This window comes from Podarcis bocagei (assembly GCF_964188305.1).
Source record: "Podarcis bocagei genome assembly, chromosome: 9".
Classification (NCBI taxonomy): Eukaryota; Metazoa; Chordata; class Lepidosauria; order Squamata; family Lacertidae; genus Podarcis; species Podarcis bocagei.
In genome coordinates this window covers 76,824,187-76,846,358 of record NC_138134.1, presented here as the reverse complement: position 1 = coordinate 76,846,358, position 22,172 = coordinate 76,824,187, and the positions used below count along the sequence as shown (strand labels likewise).

Below are 22,172 nucleotides of genomic sequence, written 5' to 3'. Positions count from 1 at the left end.
AATGAAAAAGGAAAGGAGAAATATGAAGGTAATTTCTTTCTAGGAATATTGTGTATAGATTATTCAAATTATGGTTTGTACTCCTTAAATAATTTTATGTATTTGACAAATATATTTTCTTTCTTTCTTTCTTTCCTCCTTTCTTTCTTTCTTTCTTTCTTTCTTTCTTTTTATGTATTGTTTTTTCTTTTCAGTATATGTAAATTTTAAAAAATGCAATTATTATTATTATTATTTAAAAAAGAGAGTTGTATTTTGTCCGCCTACCGGTAGGTGACGGCTTGGAGGGCTCGACAGTAGCAGCTGGCCAGCCAGAGGGAGCGATCTGTCAAGATGTTGGGGCAGTGCGAAATCCGGAGAATCAAGAGGTTGCTTCCGGTGGCCTTCAGCAGCGACTCCAGGCCAGCTTCCAGGCAGCCCCTGTGAAGGAAAGGTCCAGATCATCAGAGTTGTAGAGTTGGAAGGGACCACGAGGGTCATCTAGACCAACCCCCTTTAATACATGACTCTTTTGCCCAATGTGGGGTTCAAACCCACAACCCTTTGCACCACAAAATACAGGGCAGTTTTATACGTCTTTTATACATCTTTAACTGCCATGGCTTCCTTCAGTAAGCAACCAAACCAACCCCTGCTTTGCAAAGAGAACGCCAGCAATGTCTAGGCAACATGATGGCTATGTACATACGCAATAAACCATCTTTTGTAGAATTCCTTCAAACCCTAACAAGTCCAAAATGAAATCTATAGTCTTAAAGTCTCTGAAAATCTTTAAATGAAGCGAGGTACCAGATTTTGTACGATGAAAGGCAAGCTGTGAAGCTTTGTGTATTCAGCAAATATGATGTCCAACACTGAACGGTGATTCCGGATATTGACTACTACTGTTTCGTAGAATTCTTCGTCGGTGTGGTGGGAGGATACAGAATTGCTTCATAAACCCATCTTATTTCGAATGAATGTATGCAAATGAAAATATCAAATGCTGTGGAACAGTGCTCATGTAATAATAATTGATATTTTCATTTACATACATTCATTCAAAATAAGATGAGTCTTTCATCGTACAAAGTCTGCTACCTCACTTCAATTAAAGATTTTCAGAGACTTTAAGACTATAGATTTCATTTTGGACTTTGTTAGGGTCTGAAGGAATTCTATAAAACATGGTTTATTGCATATGTACATGGCCATCGTGTTGCCTAGACATTGCTGATGATGGCTTCCTTCAGAGCAGGGGTCGGCAAGGTTTATCTTGCCTGGGCCGGATCGATCCCGTGGAGATCCCCCTGTTGGCTGGATTGCGTGAGCGCCCACGATTTTTGGCGTCTGCGCGTGTGCAGATGCAATTTCTGGCGCCTCTGATGCTTCAGCGATGGTGGTGGCAGAGGGGCCGCCGCCGCCTTGACCTCAACCGCCACGTTTCCCCTTCCTCTGAGGCTTCTATCTCCTTTCTCCGTGAGCCTGGGCAGCCCCTGAGTTGTTGGTTCTTCAGTGGTGGTGGGGAAGCGGTGTGCGGTGGGTCAGGCATGGAAGACGGAGAAGGAGGGCTGAGAGCAGCAGTGAGGCTCGGGCAGCGCGATGCCTCCCTTCCCATTGGAGCTGCCCCAATCCCATTCCTACTCCTTCTCGCACACAAGCTCTGATAGGCAGCGTGAAGCCTCCCTTCCCAGCTGAGAGATCCCTGCCCCGCTCCTGCTTGCACGCAAGTAGGAGTTGGGAGGCTGCTCCGATAGGCAGCATGAAGCCTCCCTTCGCAGCTTAGTTGCTGGGGTCAGGGAAGGTGGAGGCAGCCCGGAAGCTGCGTCTGAGAGTCCCTGCACCACCATCAGGTGGGGACTTCCAAGTAGCTCCCAGTGGCGTAGCGTGGGTTGTCAGCACCCGGGGCAAGGCAAGTAATTTGCACCCCTAACCCGTGGATTTGTGCCCCCTAACCCGTGGATTTGCGCACCCTAACCCTAACCCACAGATGTTGCACCTGGTGCGGCCGGCCCCCCCTGCACCCCCCACGCTACGCCACTGGTAGCTCCTGAAGCCAGCCAGAGCCAACTGCTCCGGGCTGCTGAGACTGCCGCTGTTGCATTTCCCGGGGACACTAGATGAAATCCGGGGATGGAATTTGTCCAGGGAATTATTCGCAAACCTGGGGACTGTCCCCAGGAAATGGGACGTCTGGTAATCCTATACCCAGAGGTCTCAAGGCGGTTCACAGAAAAGATCACAATATATAAAATCAAAATAAGAATAACCCAATAACACTCCAGAGCAGGATGAAACAATCTTGCTCCATCTTCCATGCAACAGCCTTTGAGATATTTGAAGATGGCTCTCATATATCCTATCAGTCTCCTCTTTTCCAGGCTAAACATACCCGGCTCCTTCGACCGTTCCTCATAAGGCCTGGTTTCCAGACCCCTGATCATCTTGGTTGCCCTCCTCTGCACACCTTCCAGCTTGTCAACTTCCTTCTGAAATTGTGGTGCCCAGAACTAGACACAGTATTCCAGGTGTGCTCTGACCAAGGCAGAATAGAATGGTACTATTCCTTCTCTTGACCAGGGTACTACACTTCTGTTGCCGCAGCCTAGAATAGCATTAGCTTTTTTTTGTTGCCGCCTCGCACTGTGGACTCACGTTAAGCCTGATATTTGAAGATGGCTCTCATAGCTCCTCTCAGTCTCATCCTCTTTTCCAGGCTAAACATACCCAGATCCTTCGACCGTTCCTCATCAGGCTTGGTTTCCGGACCCTTGAACATATTGGTTGCCCACTGTCAGGGGACTGCCATCGGAACAGGGGAGGGAGGCAGGGGGGCCGTTGGGATACAGAGAGCCTCTGAAATTCCTGAGGAGCAATTCATCTTCCAGTGGCGGGAAAAGCCACACCTCCAGTGGAGAAGAGGGGGAAGGAGCCAGCCAAGCGAGGAAAGGGCTCAAGGATGCTGCTGAGAGCCCCAGCAAATCACCTAGCCAGGCTGGCCAGGAGGGATGCACGCCAGTTCCGTTGCCCTGCTTGTGCAGAGGGATGAAAGGCAAGGAGGGCAGGAGGAGGGTTGGGGTGTCGAAGTTCTTATGTTGGGGGAGGAACCGGAAGGGGCCACTCCCGGATTCTGCAAGTGACTAAGACGGACATGAACTTTGTGGATCTGCACTGTAAATAGTTTGCACAGTAAAACCTGTAAACGACAGGTCGGAGTCCTGCCTGCTACTCAGGAGCAACCACCACTGACATCTGACGCCCACCTCTGCACACCTCTCCGGCTTGTCCATCTCCCTGACCGGCTTGCCAGGAGGGTCTGACTCACCGTGTGCTTTTCATGTAGTCCTCCTTGGTCTCCTTCTTCCCCCTCTGACGGGGCTTGAGGTTCTGGAGGGTGAGGGAGTGTGTTTGGGTGCACCACTGTGACAGCATGACCAGGAACTGTGGAAGGACAAGGGACATTAAATGCCAGGCAACCGCCACTCATCCACATCCTGCCAGGCCCTGACCTACTTTCTTTCTTTCTTTCTTTCTTTCTTTCTTTCTTTCTTTCTTTCTTTCTTTCTTTCTTTCTTTCTTTCTATGTTCTTATGTCACATATGTATACCTTATCATATTACATTACAGAGCATATTATAATATAATTTCCATCATGTATACAAAGTTTATATACCAAATTTATGTACCTAAAGAAAGAAAAAAGAAAAAAAAAACAAAGAAAAAACAAAGACATAAAGCCATTTCAAAATAATATTTGTACCAACACTACGGACTTCCTTTCAATCTCGTTGTATATTCTTTTTTTTCTTTTTTTTTACAAATGAATGTACTCTTATTATTGTATACATATTATCTAATACATTCCTATATCAATATGTGCTCTTAGTCTTATTTCTCAACTCAATTTCTCTCCAACGTCAATCAAATGCTAGCATAGATAGCGAACCTTTACTATATTTTTGAACATATATCCCATATCTATCCCATTTTTCCATAATTTTTTGTTTTGAATTGCCTCTCAGGCTATTTGTCAACTGTGCCATTTCAGCAAATTCTTGTAGTTTATTATGCTAGGGGCCCTGACATTCTGCTTATTTCCCATTTGGATACAGGCGTAACTTCAAAATCCTATAACCTCTGGTTAAACTTGGATCAGAACCAGGATACACATATGAGAAAATGGGCGCAATATTTGGATCATAGAGTTCAATTAAAAAAAACAAAACAAAGCAAACAAAAAAGAAAGGATGGTACTAGCCTAAAGATGGAAAGAAGATAAAATCCCCACCAGAGAGGAATGGCAAATTAAGCTGTTAGAATATGCCGAAATGGCAAAACTGACTAGAAAGCTCGGGAACCAAGAAGACAATAACTTCAAGAAAGAATGGGGAAAGTTTATAATCTACCTTAGGAGAGAGACCACTGTAAGCAGATGAAAACATTAGCAGGATTTTAACAACACTAATATGGAAAGATACAAAATATGGATTCTGTAATAATACGCAGCTGAAAATGTTGACAATAGGACCCATGGAGAGGAAGGAAGGAAGTCGAGGGATTCAGAGAAATATATGGGTATGTATTTGGTATTGTTACAACTTTTTGCTTGTAAAATCAAATAACTTTTTTTAAAAAAACAACAACACAAAAAACCAACAAAAGCCAGTAAGCCACAACAATTTCAAGACTTTGGCTCACCTTAGACGACACCCTGGCGTTTTCCAGAAGCACCCGGGTCCACACGGCAGGGTGCCGGGCCACAAACTTCCAGTCCTTGCAGACCTCGGCTGCCCTCAGCAGGGTCTTGGTGTCGAGGTATGTGAAGATGCAGAAGAGAGCGGCTCGCATCTTGAGGATTTCGGGGCTGATGACCTCGTTTGAGCGAGCCGGGCTGCCTCTCTCCGGCCGGACTGCCTTCCCTCCTTCAGACCTGGCTGTGACATAAGAGATCCATAACGTTGTCTGGGCACATTAGGGCATGTCATTTTTTCCCCATTTTCCATTTCGTTTCACTTTTTAATTTGCAGGTACAGAGGTACCTCGCTTTTCGAATGTAATCCGTTCCGGAAGACCGTTCGACTTCCAAAACGTTACAAGGCCGAGCAGCCTGCTAATTCAGTAGAGAAAATTGTGGAAAAGCAACAGGTACACACGGCAGAAGCAGTTTGACTTTCGAGGCGCATTCGAAAACGGAAGCATTTACTTCCGGGTTTTCCGCATCTGAAAGCCGAAAAGTTTGGCAATGGAGACGTCCGAAAACTGAGGTACCTGTGTACCGCCTTCGTATACAGTGGACACTTTGGTCGCGAACGTGATCCATGCGGGATGCACGTTCGCAACTCGCGGCGTTCGCAACCCATGTCTGCGCACGCGCGGGTTGCGATTCGGCACTTCTGCGCATGCGCGACCGCCGAAACCCAGAAGTAACCCGTTCCGGTATTTACGGGTTTCGGTGGTCCGCAACCCAAAAAAACGCAACCTGAAGCATCTGTAACCCGATGTATGACTGTACACCAGGCGGTTTGCAGCAACAACATATACAAGAAAGGACACACGTCTTACAACAATCTGATCCAATGCAATCAAACGTAACATGATGAATGACTTATATATGAAATAAAGCAATAGCCAACAATCTATTGGAATATATTAGTGCACAAGAAAATTAATCCTCTAAACATCAGCGAGTCTTAAGGAGGAAGACTTAATTTTGGCAAGTTTCTTCAGTGAGGGGTCTTAAAAATATGTTTTGGGCGCCAGGAATTCAACTCTGCTCTCTCAATACAGATGGATGGCAAAAGCAGCAGAATTTCTAGGTCCACGGACTTCACTTTTGTGGGTTCCCAATGGCCGCTGTTGCTCTGACCCAATAGAAGATGCCTTAAACGTCATAATAAACATGGTTTATGGAATAAAACCCACTACGTCCTGCTCTCTGCAGGAGAGGAGACTCACCTTGCAGCCTTGAGCTGTTTCTGGACCTGGAGAAATTCTCCTGCTGAGCCTCTGCCGGGGGCTCGGTCTCCCACATCTCGGCCTCCGACTCGGTGGTCCTGGAGCCCACGTCAGAGATGTCTCCTTCTTCGCCCTCGGTGCTGTTGCGGTAAGGGCGGCGGTGCCAGTTCTGGATGGCCTGCCTGCGGAGACCCGAAGCCCTCACTCCACCAGGCCTGTCGAAAGCACTGTCCGAACCTCGGTTCTGCCCGCCCTGGTAAGACTGCCCGTCGGCGTTCTCGTCCCCCTGGTATAGCTCGGGGCTGTCGCTGTCGTAGCAGCCGGAGCTCTGGGAGACGGCTTTGGCACGGCTAGAGGCTCTGGAAGCACAGAAGGGAAGCACTAGCAGGAAGGGGCACCCAAAGGCCATCCAGACCAGCCCATTTCTGTTCCAGGCAGGTTGACGGGTATGTTATACCTATTCTGTATTTGTAAGAACTATATTTTGGAACTCCCTGCCCATTGATATCAGGCAGGCAGCATCATGTCACTTTTCCTGGCACCTGCTAAAAACACTCCCGTTTAGACATGGGACGTGGGTGGCGCTGTGGTCTAAACCACAGAGCCTAGGGCAGGGGTCTGCAACCTTTAAGACAAAAAGAACCACTTGGACCCGTTTCCGAAGAAAAAAAAACTGGGAGCCGCAAAACTCGTCATTATAAAAATAACTTTTTTGTCACTTTTTTATTATTTCTTTGTTTGACCCCTTAGAATTACTCCTCCTCATAGAAATAAACGTTAAATTAACAAGTTACCTTTTTGTGTGTGTGTGTTCTTCACTCCCCTTCAAAACAGTGACCAACGTACATGCCCCCTTTCAATGCAGTGACCAGCGTACATGCCCCTTACAATGTAGCGGGCAGGCGGGAAGGTGACGTCGGGACGGTGCGTGACTAACGCACGCACCACCCCCATGCGACGTCACAGCCACTACAGCGCCTGCCACAGTGGGGAGTGTCGGGGCGCACAATGCGCCTCCTCCCCTCGCTAGTATCCACCCCGGAGCCGCAGCAAAGGTGTAAAAGAGCCACATGCGGCTCCGGAGCCGCGGGTTGCCGACCCCTGGCCTAGGGCTTGCCGGTTGTGATGTTAACATATGAGAGTGCTGGAGGTGAAATAGTTAAACAGGTTACCCAATCAGAACCCAGGGGGTGGAGTCAGAGGGACTATAAAACTAGCTCTGGGAGGGGCGAAGGGAGGAGTTCGTTGGGAGTTGGGTGGTTGGTTGGAGTGGGAGTGAATTGGGAGAGAGTCTGTGGGTAGGTTGAGTTAGTGTAGCAAAATAAGCCGAGTCAGGAACAGTTAGGGACTAGGAAGACAAGCAAATATCTGAGAGGTGGTTTAGTGAGTGAGAGCAGATAGCGGAAGTTATAGGTTGTAATTGACCGATACCATTTATGAAACCACACGCTTGTTAAACTGCAATAAATAAACAGAAGTTTATGTTCCAATTTAACCCTGACTGGACTCAGTATTTTACCAGGTAGGGCCTGGGTGGTGGCAGCGAGAAATAAAGTGGTGGCACAAGGATCAATAGACGGTGAAACGTCCGGGGATGCTGTGTGATTGCCACACCGATCGGAAGGTTGGTGGTTCGAATCCCCATGATTGGGTGAGCTCCCGTTGCTCGGTCCCTGCTCCTGCCAACCTAGCAGTTCAAAAGCACGTCAAAAGTGCAAGTAGATAAATACGTACCACTTTGGCGGGAAGGTAAACGGCATTTCCGTGCGCTGCTCTGGTTCTCCAGAAGCGGCTTAGTCATGCTGGCCACATGACCCGGAAGCTGTACGCCGACTCCCTCAGCCAATAAAGCGAGATGAGCGCCGTAACCCCAGAGTCAGCCACAACTGGACCTAATGGTCAGGGGTCCCTTTACCCTTTACCTTTACCCAGATGTTTTGAAGGTTGATGCGAGTTTTCATCTGTTTTTTTAGCCTGTTTGCATTTTCACTTAAATTGTTGTTCTCATTTTTTCTCGGTTAATTTTATTGTTTTATCGTTTTTGAGAATGGTTGTTTGTTTTCCCAGTCAAGCAGTGTCTAAATTTTATGAAACAAACAAACAATTCCTCACCCAGTGCTGGAAGATGATCTTTGGTTGGAAACCGCGTACGAACTGTGTGCTGTTGCTCCGGGAACCGAGTGCCTGTCTCTCTGCGGAGACAAAAAACTGGGGATCAGAAGACTCCTGCACCCCCCCCCCATGGATGAGATTACAGAGTGCTTGAGCAGAAACCCCCCATTTTGACCCCCACAGGAGCATCACAGAAGAGACCCTGGCGATACATGATTCCTGCCTCTAAAACAGGTGTCAGCAAACTTTTTCAGCAGGGGGCCGGGCCACCGTCCCTCAGACCTTGTGGGGGGCTGGACTATATATATATTTTTTGGGGGGGGGGAATGAACGAATTCCTGTGCCCCACAAATAACCCAGAGATGCATTTTATATAAAAGTACACATTTGACTCATGTAAAAACACGCTGAATCCCGGACCGTCCACGGGCCGAATAGAGAAGGCAATTGGGCCTGATCCGGCCCCCGGGCCTTAGTTTGCCTACCCATGTTTTAAACCATAGCAGCGTAGAATTGCAGAGTTGGAAGTGACTCCAAGGGTCATCTAGTCCAACCCCCTGCAATGCAGGAAAAAAGATATAAATTTATTTGTTTATTTATTTATTTATATACCGCCCTATACCCAGGGGTCTCAGGGCCACCCAGAGTGGCTGGGGCAACCCAGTCAGATGGGTGTAATAATAATAATAATAATAATAATAATGGAATAGAACGTCCCTATTTTCATTGAAAGGTCCGTATAGATAAAGCTATGGTTTTCCCAGTAGTGATGTATGGAAGTGAGAGCTGGACCATAAAGAAGGCTGATTGCCGAAGAATGGATGCTTTTGAATTATGGTGCTGGAGGAGACTCTTGAGAGTCCCATGGACTGCAAGAAGATCAAACCTCTCCATTCTGAAGGAAATGAGTGCTTACTGGAAGGACAGATCCTGAAGCTGAGGCTCCAAGACTCTGGCCACCTCATGAGAAGAGAAGGTTCCCTGGAAAAGACCCTGATGTTGGGAAAGATGGAGGGCACAAGGAGAAGGGGACGACAGAGGACGAGATGGTGGGACAGTGTTCTTGAAGCTACAAACATGAGTCTGACCAAACTGCGGGAGGCAGTGGAAGACAGGAGTGCCTGGCATGCTCTGGTCCAGGGGGTTACAAAGAGTCGGACACATCTAAAAGACTAAACAACAACAACAATTGTTTGTTCGGTCACTTTTTGCCATTGCAACTGAAAGCTGCTTTGGGGTGGGAAGAAGGGGGTTTTATTGGTTTGTGCTGTTTTTATTAAATGTGTCTGACTCAGTATAGAGCAGTTTCCTATATGCTTAGAACGGGCGTCTTTCGGGTACCGGTCTTCCTGTGCTCTTGGACCCAGACACGCTGCACCTCCCCAGGCTGCAGTTGGGGGTTGTCCCACAGCTGCTACTGATTATCTGCAGCTGCTTCTCGGCCCGGTCGGCCCGATCCAGGAGCTCCTCGATGAACTGCTGGAGGCGGACTTTGGCGTTGGCCTCACGGGCGGCCGTCTCCTTCAGGAACTGGTCGATCTGTATCACTTCCCTGCGGGAGGAAGGCGAGAGACAGGCAAACTGTAACGCCTAGCTGGATTTTTTTGTTTCTTATTTGTTATTTACCTTCTTATTTCCTCCCAAACATTCCATACAAACACACACACACACACACACACACACACACACACGATAATAATGAAAGTAAATATTTTCCCCCTTTTATCTTACAAAATCTTTTCTTCGATTTTGACTTCCTGTCAAGTCCCTTCGCATATGTTTTATCTTATAATCGAATGTACACAAAACAATACACCTTTCTATATAAATTTTCCAATACATTCTGAAAACATAATAAATCCTCAATTGTTATCCACCTCCTTTTACTTCCTTTATCACTCGGATGCTAACACAGAGTCAAAACTATTATTGTATTTCTGAACATATCTTCTATAACCATCCCATTTTTCTGCAAACTTTTGCTTTGAGTTTCCTCTGAGTTTGTAACAGTGGCTGGAAGAGTTAAAGGACCCTTCGCTGGACAGTGGTTTATAATACACAGAAAGACGCAAAGGAAAATGTGGCTTTCAGAAACCAAACTTGAATTGCGGTTATGATTCCTTTAATCTGTCTGTCTATCTATCTATCTATCTATCTATCTATCTATCTATCTATCTATCTATCTATCTATCATTCATCTATCTATCTATCTATCTATCTATCTATCTATCATCTATCTATCTATCTATCTATCTATCTATCTATCTATCTCCTTTATTGGCCTACAGTGGTAGCTCTAGTTGCGGATACGATCCGTTCCGGGGAGCCTTTCGCACCCCAAAAAGTTCTAAACTACAGCAGCGCTTCTGCGCAAGCGCGGAGCGCAACAGAGTGCTTCTGCGCATCTGCAAAGTGTGCAGAACGGTTCTGCATGCGCTCAGTGAAACCTGGAAGTATACATTTCCAGGTTTGCCGCGTTTGCAAGCCAAAAAGACGCAACATGAACCTAACGCAACACGGGGTATGACTGTATAGGAGAACCTGTAGCAAGAGAAATGGAACGGAACATTCTGGAAGATGGTTTGTGTGTCTGATGGACTGTGAACAGTGGCATCTGACGCTGCAAAACTTTGTTGCAGTTGTTCAGCATGCAGTTCATTTCTGAGCACAATTCAAAGTGTTGGTGCTGACCCTGAAAGCCCTAAACGGCCTCGGTCCAGTATACCTGAAGGAGCGTCTCCACCCCCCTCGTTCTGCCCAGACACTGAGATCCAGCGCCGAGGGCCTTCTGGCGGTTCCCTCACTGCGAGAAGCCAAGTTACAGGGAACCAGGCAGAGGTGGAGAAGCTCCTTCAGGTATACTGGGCCAAGGGAGTTTAGGGCTTTAACGCTTCAGAAACATACTGGGAAACATACTGTGGAACGCCTTTCCATCAGATGTCAAAGAAATAAACTACCTGACTTTTAGAAGACTTCTGAAAGCAGTCCAGTTTAGGGAAGTTTTTAATGTTTGATGCTTTATTGTGTTTTTAATATTCTGTTGGAGCTGTCCAGAGTGCTGAGGAAACCCAGCCAGAAGGGTGGGGTATAAATAAATTACTGTGTGTATCTGAAGAAGTGTGCATGCACACGAAAGCTTATACCAAGAACTAACTTAGTTGGTCTTTAAGGTGCTACAGGAAGGATTTTTTTTTTTTTGACTATGGCAGACCAACACGGCTACCTATCTGTAAATAAATTACTGTTACTGTTGTTATTATAGCTGCTACACAATTGGTACAGTATATATATTCTGAATTCCATTTCTCTACAACCTCTCTCTCCTTTGGACTCATCAGCGAAGCCGATTTCCGCCCCATCAACCCCAGCAGAAATGCTTCCGGTTTTGGGGGGAAAGTATATTTAAACATCTTTCAGCCTCCAGACCTCTTGATGGAGAGAGGCGGTCCTTGAGGTATTGTGGTTCTGAGCCATTTAAGGCTTTATAGGTCAAAACCAGCACTTTGAATTGGGCCCATAAACTAATTGGTAGCCAGTGCAGTCGGACCACGATCGGTGTAATATACTCAAACCGTTTTGCTCTGGTGAGCAACCTGGCTGCTGAATTCTGTGCTAGCTGAAGTTTCCAAACCACATAGGCTCTCATCTTCCTTCCTTCCTTCCTTCCTTCCTTCCTTCCTTCCTTCCTTCCTTCCTTCCTTCCTCTCTCCAACACACAGAACAGACCAGCCTCCCTGGGGCATCCAAGCAGTTGCCAGGCCTGCAGGAGGTTCTGAAAATGTCAGAGTATCTTTGGCACCGAATGTGGGTCAGCTACAGCCAGGGGGTCACCGAGAAACCAGGGCGCAGAGAGGAGATGGCAGGGCCGGTGTTATTGCTTGCATTCACACAAGGGAGCGTTTAGGGATCTTCCCGAACTGAGAGGCGTTTTCCTTCCTTCCTGCACAGTTGAGTTATTCAACCTTTTGAGCAAAATGTATGCCCATACATTGCAACCGCTGAAATTAACAAACAGGACTAAGCTGGGTCCATTGACTTCATTAGGTCTAAACTTAGTTAAAGAGCAACCATTGCAAAGCTATTTCTACATAAATTACCCTAAACCGGGTCACATTTATAACTACAGTGGACACTCGGGTCGCGAACGTGATCCGTGCAGGATGCACGTTCGCAACCCACAGCGTTCGCAACCCGCGTCTGCGCATCTGCGCACGTGCGTGTTGCGATTCGGTGCTTCTGCACATGCGCAAAGCACAATTTAGCGCTTCTGCGCATGTGCAACTACTGAAACCTGGAAGTAACCCGTTCTGGTACTTCCGGGTTTCGGTGGTCCGTAACCCGAAAAGACGCAACCTGAAGCGGCTGTAACCCGAGGTATGACTGTACAGTGGTACCTCGGGTTACATACTCTTCAGGTTACATATGCTTCAGGTTACAGACTCCGCTAACCCAGAAATAGTGCTTCAGGTTAAGAACTTTGCTTCAGGATAAGAACAGAAATCGGTCTCTGGTGGCGCAGTGGCAGCAGGAGGCCCCATTAGCTAAAGTGGTACTTCAGGTTAAGAACAGTTTCAGGTTAAGAACAGACCTCCGGAACGAATTAAGTACTTAACCCAAGGTACCACTGTATTGATAAGTTATCTTTCTGTGTATTAACATCTTATCTTAGTTACTATTAAAACACAGAGAAATTGATAAATGAGGTACTTAAAAAGAAGAAGCAGCTGTTGGGTAGGATCGGTTATGGCGCAGAACCCTTTTCATAATGCAGAGTCCAAAATTCTAGTCCCTGGTGTGTCCCTGCCTAATGCCAGATTGCAGAGCCAGATGTTGAAGGGCGGAATCACAATCCAGATGTGGACTCTGCACAATTGTGGACTCCACCCCACGTGGTGCTACCTCCACCTGCCCACCCAAATGAGCCAATCAATCAACCAACCAACTGATCAATCAATCAATCAATCAATCACCAAGCCGATTAATTTCGGTTTTTCTACATTTCTGTCCTAGGAGCAGTGATTTTTTTTTTTAAGAGAAAAAGTTGCCGGTACTCATCATGAAGTTGTTATGGTGAGGGCCACACTTTTAACCTTTTGGGGGTTGGTTGGTGCCAATTGAAATTATTTGATTTTAATCAGATTTTAAGCTGTATTTCAGTCGATTGCTGAATTTTATGTTTTAATGTATCTATATTTTGATGTTAGCTGCCCTGAGCTTGGTTATGGCTGAGGAGGACAGGATATAAATAAAAATCATCATCATCATCATTATTATTATTATTATTATTATTATTATTATTATTTGCCCTTGAATGCTCCTGGGAGGAAGCACTTCCCAGCAGAATCAACTGTTTTTAGGATAGGGTCACCTAGGTGTGCTTAAAGAAAGAGCCTTCTCTCTGAGAAAGGAGTTCTGGAGCTTAGACCTTGTTAGTATTTAAATAACAACGCCACCTCTGTTGACGATTCCTCTCTCAAATCTACAAGTGTGTGTGAGAGAGAAAGAGACAGACACATGGCAGGAGGAGAGCTGAAATGGCAAGTTCAAGTTCAGGGGGAAACCATGGAGACCAAACCCTCGGTATTTATTCCTGGCCATTGTCAATAAGAGACTAAATCGTTATCCTCGGTGTTTTCTAATAGCCAGCTGTCCATCAGTGTAATTGGCTGTTGACGAGACGTGGCAGCGGGGCTGGGGGTTGAGAGATTCTCTCATCTAAACCTCAAGAGAAAGCAAAAGGTATTATTATTATTATTATTATTATTATTATTATTATTATTATTATTAATAATTTGTATACCTGCCTATATTTGTATGTCTTAGGGTGGTTCACAAAATAAAATTACAATGTAAAAAACGCAAAATAAATAATGTAAAAAACACAAAATACCTAATAAAAAAGAACGGGAATGAGGCGATACTTGCCTCTTCCACAACCCATTTAAAAGGGCATTGGATGTCAATTGGCCAAAGGCCTAGTTAAAAAGGAACTTTTTTCTGCATCTAAAGCTGTATAATGAAGGCACCAGCTAAAACTCCCTGGGAATTTATGGGGTGGATTTTCTCATTCGCAATGAAGTGTGGCTTCAAAAAGGTGTGGCTTCTGAGCCGGCTGCGTGATGACATCATCACCAGCTGGTAGGCATCCTTTGTGATGACATCATAGTCATCACGTGGTTGGGATTGGCTAGGAGAAAGACAGTTGTGCCGGAAACACGAGACGGAAGAAAGGCGTAATTTTGGTCATAAAGGCAGTCTGTTCCCCTTTCAAATAAAAGCAAGTATTTTTTTTTTACTAAAAAAATAAATAAAATTAAAACCCACTTTGGCAAACAGCGTGGCGGGTGTCAAAAACTCACAGGGAAGAAAGTCTCGCTTCCTGCCAAACAACCCTTTCAACTCTGAACATTTCCGAACATTCCCTTGATGCTGCGATGGTGGGAACCTGCCTGATCCTGCAGCGTGAATTTAATTGAGAGCGAGGTGCAGATCCCATCTCCATGCAAATGCCCATTTTAAGTAAAGATCAGGGAGGTGGGAGTTACCAGAGGGAGCTGTTTCTAAAAAGGAAGAGGCTCTCAGGCAGCCGCTGTTCTCTTGAATATTCAGACTGCCTCCCTGGGGGCCTGATCCTTCCTGATCTGTTGGAACGGCAGTAGAGAGACGCTCAGCTCCTTTGCAGCAGTTGCACCGCAAAGGCGAGAGGGGAAAGAAGAAACCGTCTCTTGCAGAGAAAGGATGCTGTGTGAATATCTATGATGTTTTCTCTCCCTTCATGTGAAAACCACATATTTGCTGTTTGGAGAACAGTTCCCCGCACAGGGAGCAGAGCCGTGGATTTTTCTGATGGAGAGCGAGCGAGAGAATTGTCATTGTTCTCTTAGTTCACACACCCTCCAACATTTCTCCAATGAAACTTCTTGTCGTTGTTTAGTCGTTTAGTCATGTCCGACTCTTCGTGACCCCCTGGACCAGAGCACGCCAGGCACTCCTGTCTTCCACTGCCTCCCGCAGTTTGGTCAAACTCATGCTGGTAGCTTCGAGAACACTGTCCAACCATCTCGTCCTCTGTTGTCCCCTTCTCCTTCTGCCGTCCATCTTTCCCAACATCAGGGTCTTTTCCAGGGAGTCTTCTCTTCTCATGAGGTGGCCAAAGTCTTGGAGCCTCAGCTTCATGATCTGTCCTTCCAGTGAGCACTCAGGGCTGATTTCCTTCAGAATGGAGAGGTTTGATCTTCTTGCAGTCCATGGGACTCTCAAGAGTCTCCTCCAACACCAGAATTCAGAAGAATTGATTCTTTGGCGATCAGCCTTCTTGATGGTCCAGCTCTCACTTCCATACATCACTACAGTGGTACCTCGGGTTACAGACACTTCAGATTACAGATGCTTCAGGTTACAGACTCCGCTAACCCAGAAATAGTACCTCAGTTTAAGAACTTTGCTTCAGGATGAGAACAGAAATCGCATGGCAGCAACAGGAGGCCCCATTAGCTAAAGTGGTGCTTCAGGTTAAGAACAGTTTCAGGTTAAGAATGGACCTCCGGAACAAATTTACTACTTAACTCGAGGTACGATTGTACTGGGAAAACCATAGCTTTAACTATATGGACTATATAGCTTTAACCAATGAAAATAAGGATGTTCTATTCCATTATTATTATTATTATTATTATTATTATTATTATTATTATTATTATTATTATTATTATTATTATTATTATTATTATTACACCCATCTGACTGGGTTGCCCCAGCCACTCTGGGTGGCTTCCAGCACATATAAAAACATACTAAAACATTAAACATTAAAAAACAAAAACCTTCCCTATACAGGGCTGCCTTCAGATGGCTGTGGGGGTCAGATCACTCCATACCCTCCAACATTTCTCCGATGAAAATAGAGACGTCGTAAGGAAAAGTGGAGCATTCCAGGATCAAATCAGAAACTGCGGCAGATTCTGTAAATCTGGGACTGTCCGTGGAAAATAGGAGCACTCCTGAAAGCTGGGGAGAGTGTTCTTCACAAGTTTTGCAGGTGGCACAAAAGAGAGCAGGAACTGCAAACCTTGTAGAGGACAGGATATAAGCAAGATGGTTCTGAGATCAAGGGGATCTTGCTCTCCAAAGAAGTCCTCACTGTGATGATCTTACAGATATATCATATTCCATGATGATGATTTATACGCCGCCCATCTGGCTGGGTTTCCCCAGCCACTCTGGGCGGCTCCCAACAGAATATTAAAACATGATAAAACATCAAACATTAAAAACTTCCCTAAACAGAGTTGCCTTCAGATATGTATACGGATATTGGAAGACACAGGATCTACCCACCTTGGAAGAATGGCAGATGAAGGTGATAGACTATATGGGACTAGCAGAAATGACTGGCAGAATCCGAGACCAGGGAAAAGAGACGGCGGAAGAAGATTGGAAGAAATTTAAGAACTATCTTAAGAAATACTGTAAAATTTATGAAATTTAGAATAATGTGGTTTTTAAAATCAAATGGAGTACAGCTGTAAAGATTAAGTGAAAGGAAAGTAAGGATGATAATTAGATAAAATTAAGGGTGAGGATTTGCTGAACTAAATTTTTGAAATGGGAATGCAGAAAGGGGAGGTATGAGGAGGTCGGTGAAATAAGTTTTAAGAAAATAAGGTATTGAAACTATACTTGCTTTTTATGTTATTTTTGTTTGTGTTTGTGTGTATTGATATGTTTGTTATAATTTGTAAAATCTTATATATATATATATATATATATATATGCAGGTTTTGGTGTCTTCGGGTGTCTTCCCGTGTAACTCTTACACGGGAAGACACCCGAAGACACCAAAACCTGCATTCCTGTACCCGTGAAAATCTACGAAAGCATATATATATATATATATATATATATATATATATATATATATATAGGTTTTGGTGTCTTCGGGTGTCTTCCCGTGTAAGAGTTGGGGTGTCTAGGCGACGTTTCGACGAGGTCTCACTCGTCATCTTCAGGCTGGTGCTTTCGGCTTCTTGTTACAAGAACAAGTAACAAGAAGACACCCGAAGACACCAAAACCTACATTCCTGTACCCGTGAAAATCTACGAAAGCATATATATATATATATATATATATATATATATATATATATATATATATATACACACAGATATGTATACGGATATGTGTTTGATTTTTTTATAATTTTGTATTGTAAAATCAAATAAAAATGTTTTCAAAAAAAGAAAAGAAAGACTTTAGATCAATCCCACCGACCCCATTGGTCAGAATTCTTTTTCTACAGGCAACCCTCTTCCACTCACTAGGCGTGGGCTAACTTTGGGTCCCTTCCCTCACCCCGGTTTCATCGGCTAAGCGGCAGGATGGATTTTGCCATAGACACAATTATTTAAGTCTTGGGCTCAAGTGACTGTGGTGGGAGGTCTTGCAAATGACTTGCTTATCTAAGCATGACTTGCTATCTGGCATCCGTCGCATCCATGGGGTTGTGGGGAGGTTGGGAAGAAAGGGGACGTAATCTGTTCTGATCGCAGCAAAACGGCGCATGAAATCCAACTTGAAAAATTAATTTAAGCCTCTGGGGGTGAACATGCTGTTGCTTGAGGGAAATGTTGGCTGATAGACCACAAAGGAAGAGATTCAGAATGGGGGAATGGTAGGAAATGTCTGGTCTTATTTAATGCCTGCTTTCAAAGAAGGCAGAAAAAGGTGCAAACGTCTGGGTGTTTACATCCACAGACGATTGTGAAGACAAAGGAAGATCGCAGAAGGAATTGTTCAAAGGATTTGTGTGTGTGTGTGTGTGTGTGTGTGTGTGTCTTTTGCCCACATCTGAGAATGACTTCACTCTTTGCAGAGCCGGAGAAAAATGAGTTTTGCAATGCCAATCTCTCTCTCTCTCTCTCTCTCTCTCTCACACACACACACACACAAAGAGAAGAAAGTCTGAAAAAGCAAACAGGGCCAGAATGAATATTTGAGCAAGCTGGAAATACTGGAGAAAATTCAGAGCGAGGTGCAATAATCCCATCTAAGAGAATGTGGGATGATTGTTTGTTTCGACTGGTACCCGAGAGAAGAGCGATACTCAGAGTGCATTGGGATCATTAAATTTCAGTCCACATTTTCTTAGACGGGATTATTGCCTCTGATTCTCCATTTCCTCAGATATCTTTCTACTTAAGATCATGCAACTATTCATTCCGCCCCTGTGTGCCTTCCCACATTATCTGCTTTCTGTGTGAAGCAGCCCGTTTCTGAGAGGGAGGCCACCTGGAAGGATTCCCCCAAGAAAAGCTGGTTGCCTTCTGCACTCCGACGCAGGTGTACTGCAGGCTCTAGCTGAAAAGAATGAGCAGGCTTTTGCTGGGCAGGGAAAGTGGAAGAGAGTTTCGTGCAGGCTTTGTGATGCCAAATCATTTCTCTCCTAAGACTATGAATCTGGCCCCATCCTGTTATTCCGACACCAAGGGAAAATGGCAATATGATTCAATATTCTGCTTTGATTTAAAGTAGAATCATAGAATCATGGAATCATAGAATCATAGAGTTGGAAGAGACCACAAGGGCCATCGAGTCCAACCCTCTGCCAAGCAGGAAACACCATCAGAGCACTCCTGACATATGGTTGTCAAGCCTCTGCTTAAAGACCTCCAAAGTAGGAGACTCCACCACACTCCTGGGCAGCAAATTCCACTGTCAAACAGCTCTTACTGTCAGGAAGTTCTTCCTAATGTTTAGGTGGAATCTTCTTTCTTGTAGTTTGGATCCATTGCTCCGTGTCCGCATCTCTGGAGCAGCAGAAAACAACCTTTCTCCCTCCTCTATGTGACATCCTTTTATATATTTGAACATGGCTATCATATCACCCCTTAACCTCCTCTTCTCCAGGCTAAGCATGCCCAGCTCCCTTAGCCGTTCCTCATAAGGCATCGTTTCCAGGCCTTTGACCATTTTGGTTGCCCTCCTCTGGACACGTTCCAGTTTGTCAGTGTCCTTCTTGAACTGTGGTGCCCAGAACTGGACACAGTACTCCAGGTGAGGTCTGACCAGAGCAGAATACAGTGGCACTATTACTTCCCTTGATCTAGATGCTATACTCCTAAACCTAAAGTAGGTTTGTAGATGTTTCTACAAACTGTTTTAGCTGTTAGAGACCTTTCCCTCCCTCAAGCAGTGTATAAATTTCATGAAATAAGTAAAATAAAGAAATGAAAATCAAAATCCCTCATTTAGCCTCTGTGCCAGCCAGGGCTGGATTTATGTATAAGTTAAACAAGCTATAGCTTAGGGCCCCACTCTCTTGGGCCCCCCCCCCAAAAAAAAACAACAACCTGGATTTACATTTCCAAAATATAAGATAAAAAACAAATAAAATAAAACCTACACACAGCAACAGTGTTTTGTGTAGGCTCCTATGATGTAAGTAATGGGCCCCGCTTGCTAGCCTGCTCTGTAAAATATCACTGGTTTGCTCATTGCTATATCAATTACTTTGATAAAATACATATTTTGTTATGTGCAAATGGCTTTCGATTCCTGTTAGGTCCGTCAATTACCGTATAGCATATATTCAGCACAAAAAGACAGTGACAATTTGTTGTTGACAAAGGACAGCTGGACATATAAAGGGCCCCATTACCTTCAGGAGCTTAGCGCCTCATCAAACCTAAAATCTAGCCTTGCTGACTGCTTTAAACTTTTCTTAAAAAGAAAAACTGCTGCCTGTCACCACTCAACTAACCATTGCCCAGGGATGGAGTCTAACTGGGTTTCCCCCCTTGATACCTGGTTTAAGAAGGTCTTGTTTCTTGTGATATCTAGAAAACTCACTCATCCTTCACAAGCTTCCAAGAGAGAAGCCAAAGCTATAGACGGTGAGGCTACTTGGCGGTCATTCATGACTTATGTCAAAAGACAAACTTGTGGGTGGCAATTTTCTGCAACGTATGATTTTTAGCTGGAACTGATTGTATTCCAGGACTTAATATTGACCGCTATCTTCTCCTTCCGTTAAATCATTATTTATTTTATTTATTTCATAAAATGTATACTCCACTTGACTGTAAAAAAGGAAAAGAGAGCCCTCTAAGCGGTTTACAAAAAATATAAAAACTATAAAAAATTACAACTCTACTTTAAAACTTACGAAAAGTCGAAACACTAAAACAAATTAACTTTCTAGGCATCTGGGTAGGATTGTCAAAACAAGAATGGTTTTAGCAGGAGATGAAACGAGGGGCAAGATAGGGGCTTGTCAACCTGGGAAGGTAGCCCAGATAGGAGAAGGAAAACTCTGGATCTAAACGTCCATTTATACCCTCGAGGCTATAAATATTTGTGAGAAAGGCTTTGGGAGTAAACCCCGAGGAAAAATCTGTGCCCACTGCCTTGTGGGATAGCTTCAGGAGAAGAAAAGGCTAAGTGAGCCCTACAGAAGGGCAGATCCTGAAGCTGAGGCTCCAAGACTTTGGCCACCTCATGAGAAGAGAAGACTCCCTGGAAAAGACCCTGATGTTGGGAAAGATGGAGGGCATAAGGAGAAGGGGACGACAGAGGACGAGATGGTGGGACAGTGTTCTTGAAGCTACCAGCATGAGTCTGACCAAACTGCGGGAGGCAGTGGAAGACAGGAGTGCCTGGCGTGATCTGGGCCATGGGGTCATGAAGAATCGGACACGACTAAACAACAAAACAACAACGAGCCCTACAGAAATCTGGAGCGGAGTCCCTAAGGCAGTTGGATGGTCTCTTGTACGCCTCCTACCAGTGATTCCTGCAGCTAAACTGTTGCCAAACATCTTGCTCTACTTTTTCTTTGGACTCCATCAGCGTGGCCAAGAGAGGGGTCTTGCCGTCTGGGCAGCCCAGGACCTCCACCCACACTGCCCAGTCTTGCTCTATTTTGGATCTGCAAATGCAGCTGCAAAGAATACAGTGAAGGCACCAGCTTGATATCAACAGGCAGGGAGTTCCAAAGTCCCTTAGCTACCACGCTCAGTGAATGGGTTCTTACAAATGTGGAACAGGAATCACGTGGCATTTCACCGATTGAAGGTGAAACTCGTAGGTAAACTCGCCCCAGTTTATTAAGAGCTTTATATACTAACATCTTGAACCTGACCCGGTGGCAGATTGGCAACCAAGGCAGATTTCTGAGCACCAGTCATGAACTTAAGGACTAACTGCATGATTTATCTCTCTCCATTTCTCCACTCTGCATCATTTTCTAAGTCGTGAACCATATGATGCCAAACAGGCAAGCCATGGTTCATATCTGTGTCTCTCAAATATTTGTATTGCTATATGTAATATTTTTTTAATTAAAAAACCTCCCTCTGTTTGACTGACTCTAATATTGATTGTGTATTACTTTTCTATTGAACAGGTTTTTATTACATAAGCATGCTTTTATGTTCCACAGGTTAATTTTGAAAAGTGGTGTCAAACGTTACCTTCCCGCCTTGCGGCATCCTTTAACACAGGGATGACTAACCCTTTATATTGGCTCAAGGCTCTACATTCAGAGAGAGCCCAGGAAGCAGGATTATACCAGGTAAAACCATTAGTCCATGCTTCTTGTGTTTCCTTTGAGTAGTCTAGGGGTCAGCAAGGTTTACCAGCCATGGGCCGGATCACTCCCCTAGACATCATCCGTGGGCATGCGCCTGCGCATGTCCGCGGTGCCGGAAATTGCACCTGCACATGCCCAGAAGCCGTAAATTACGCCTGCACAGAAGCGCAGTTTTCGGCGTCTGGACATGTGCAGACACGATTTCTAGCGCTGCTCGACAAGGCGCAGGGGACTCGCTGAGTGGGTGGCTCGGTTCAGGGGCAGCTCGTGGGCTGGCAAAACGGTCTTCGTGGGCCACATCTGGCCCATGGGCCACATGTTGCCGACCCCTGGAGTAGTCCAACCACATTTGGAGGGCACATCATCTGGGTTGGGAAAGGCTGGAAGGGACAATCTTGGGCTGACTGGACAAATCTGGTGCAAAGCAACTTCTGCTATTACTCTGTGTCTGCGCCCCCTCCTTCCCTCCCACCCTTCCTCTTTCCTTCTGCCAGGAGCGAGCCAGCAGTAAATGACATCATGCCAGTTGGAGTTAAC

At 45.2% G+C, this 22,172-nt stretch overlaps 1 protein-coding gene across 2 annotated transcripts in view; it reads right to left on the bottom strand.

Moving 5' to 3' along the window:
• The window catches only part of FBXO41 (F-box protein 41), a 92,041-nt gene that overhangs the window by 45,014 nt on the left and 24,855 nt on the right, over positions 1–22,172 (bottom strand). For both annotated transcript variants that reach the window (XR_014011365.1, XM_081207030.1), the window contains exons 3-8: positions 9,388–9,598; positions 8,047–8,126; positions 5,935–6,293; positions 4,678–4,913; positions 3,305–3,420; positions 268–420 (exon numbers count right to left, since the gene is read on the bottom strand). Coding sequence is in view for 1 of the 2 variants with exons in the window: in XM_081207030.1 (XP_081063156.1) it covers positions 268–420; positions 3,305–3,420; positions 4,678–4,913; positions 5,935–6,293; positions 8,047–8,126; positions 9,388–9,598 (1,155 nt within the window). In the remaining variant the exon portion in view is untranslated. The remainder of the gene's footprint in view (positions 1–267; positions 421–3,304; positions 3,421–4,677; positions 4,914–5,934; positions 6,294–8,046; positions 8,127–9,387; positions 9,599–22,172) is intronic.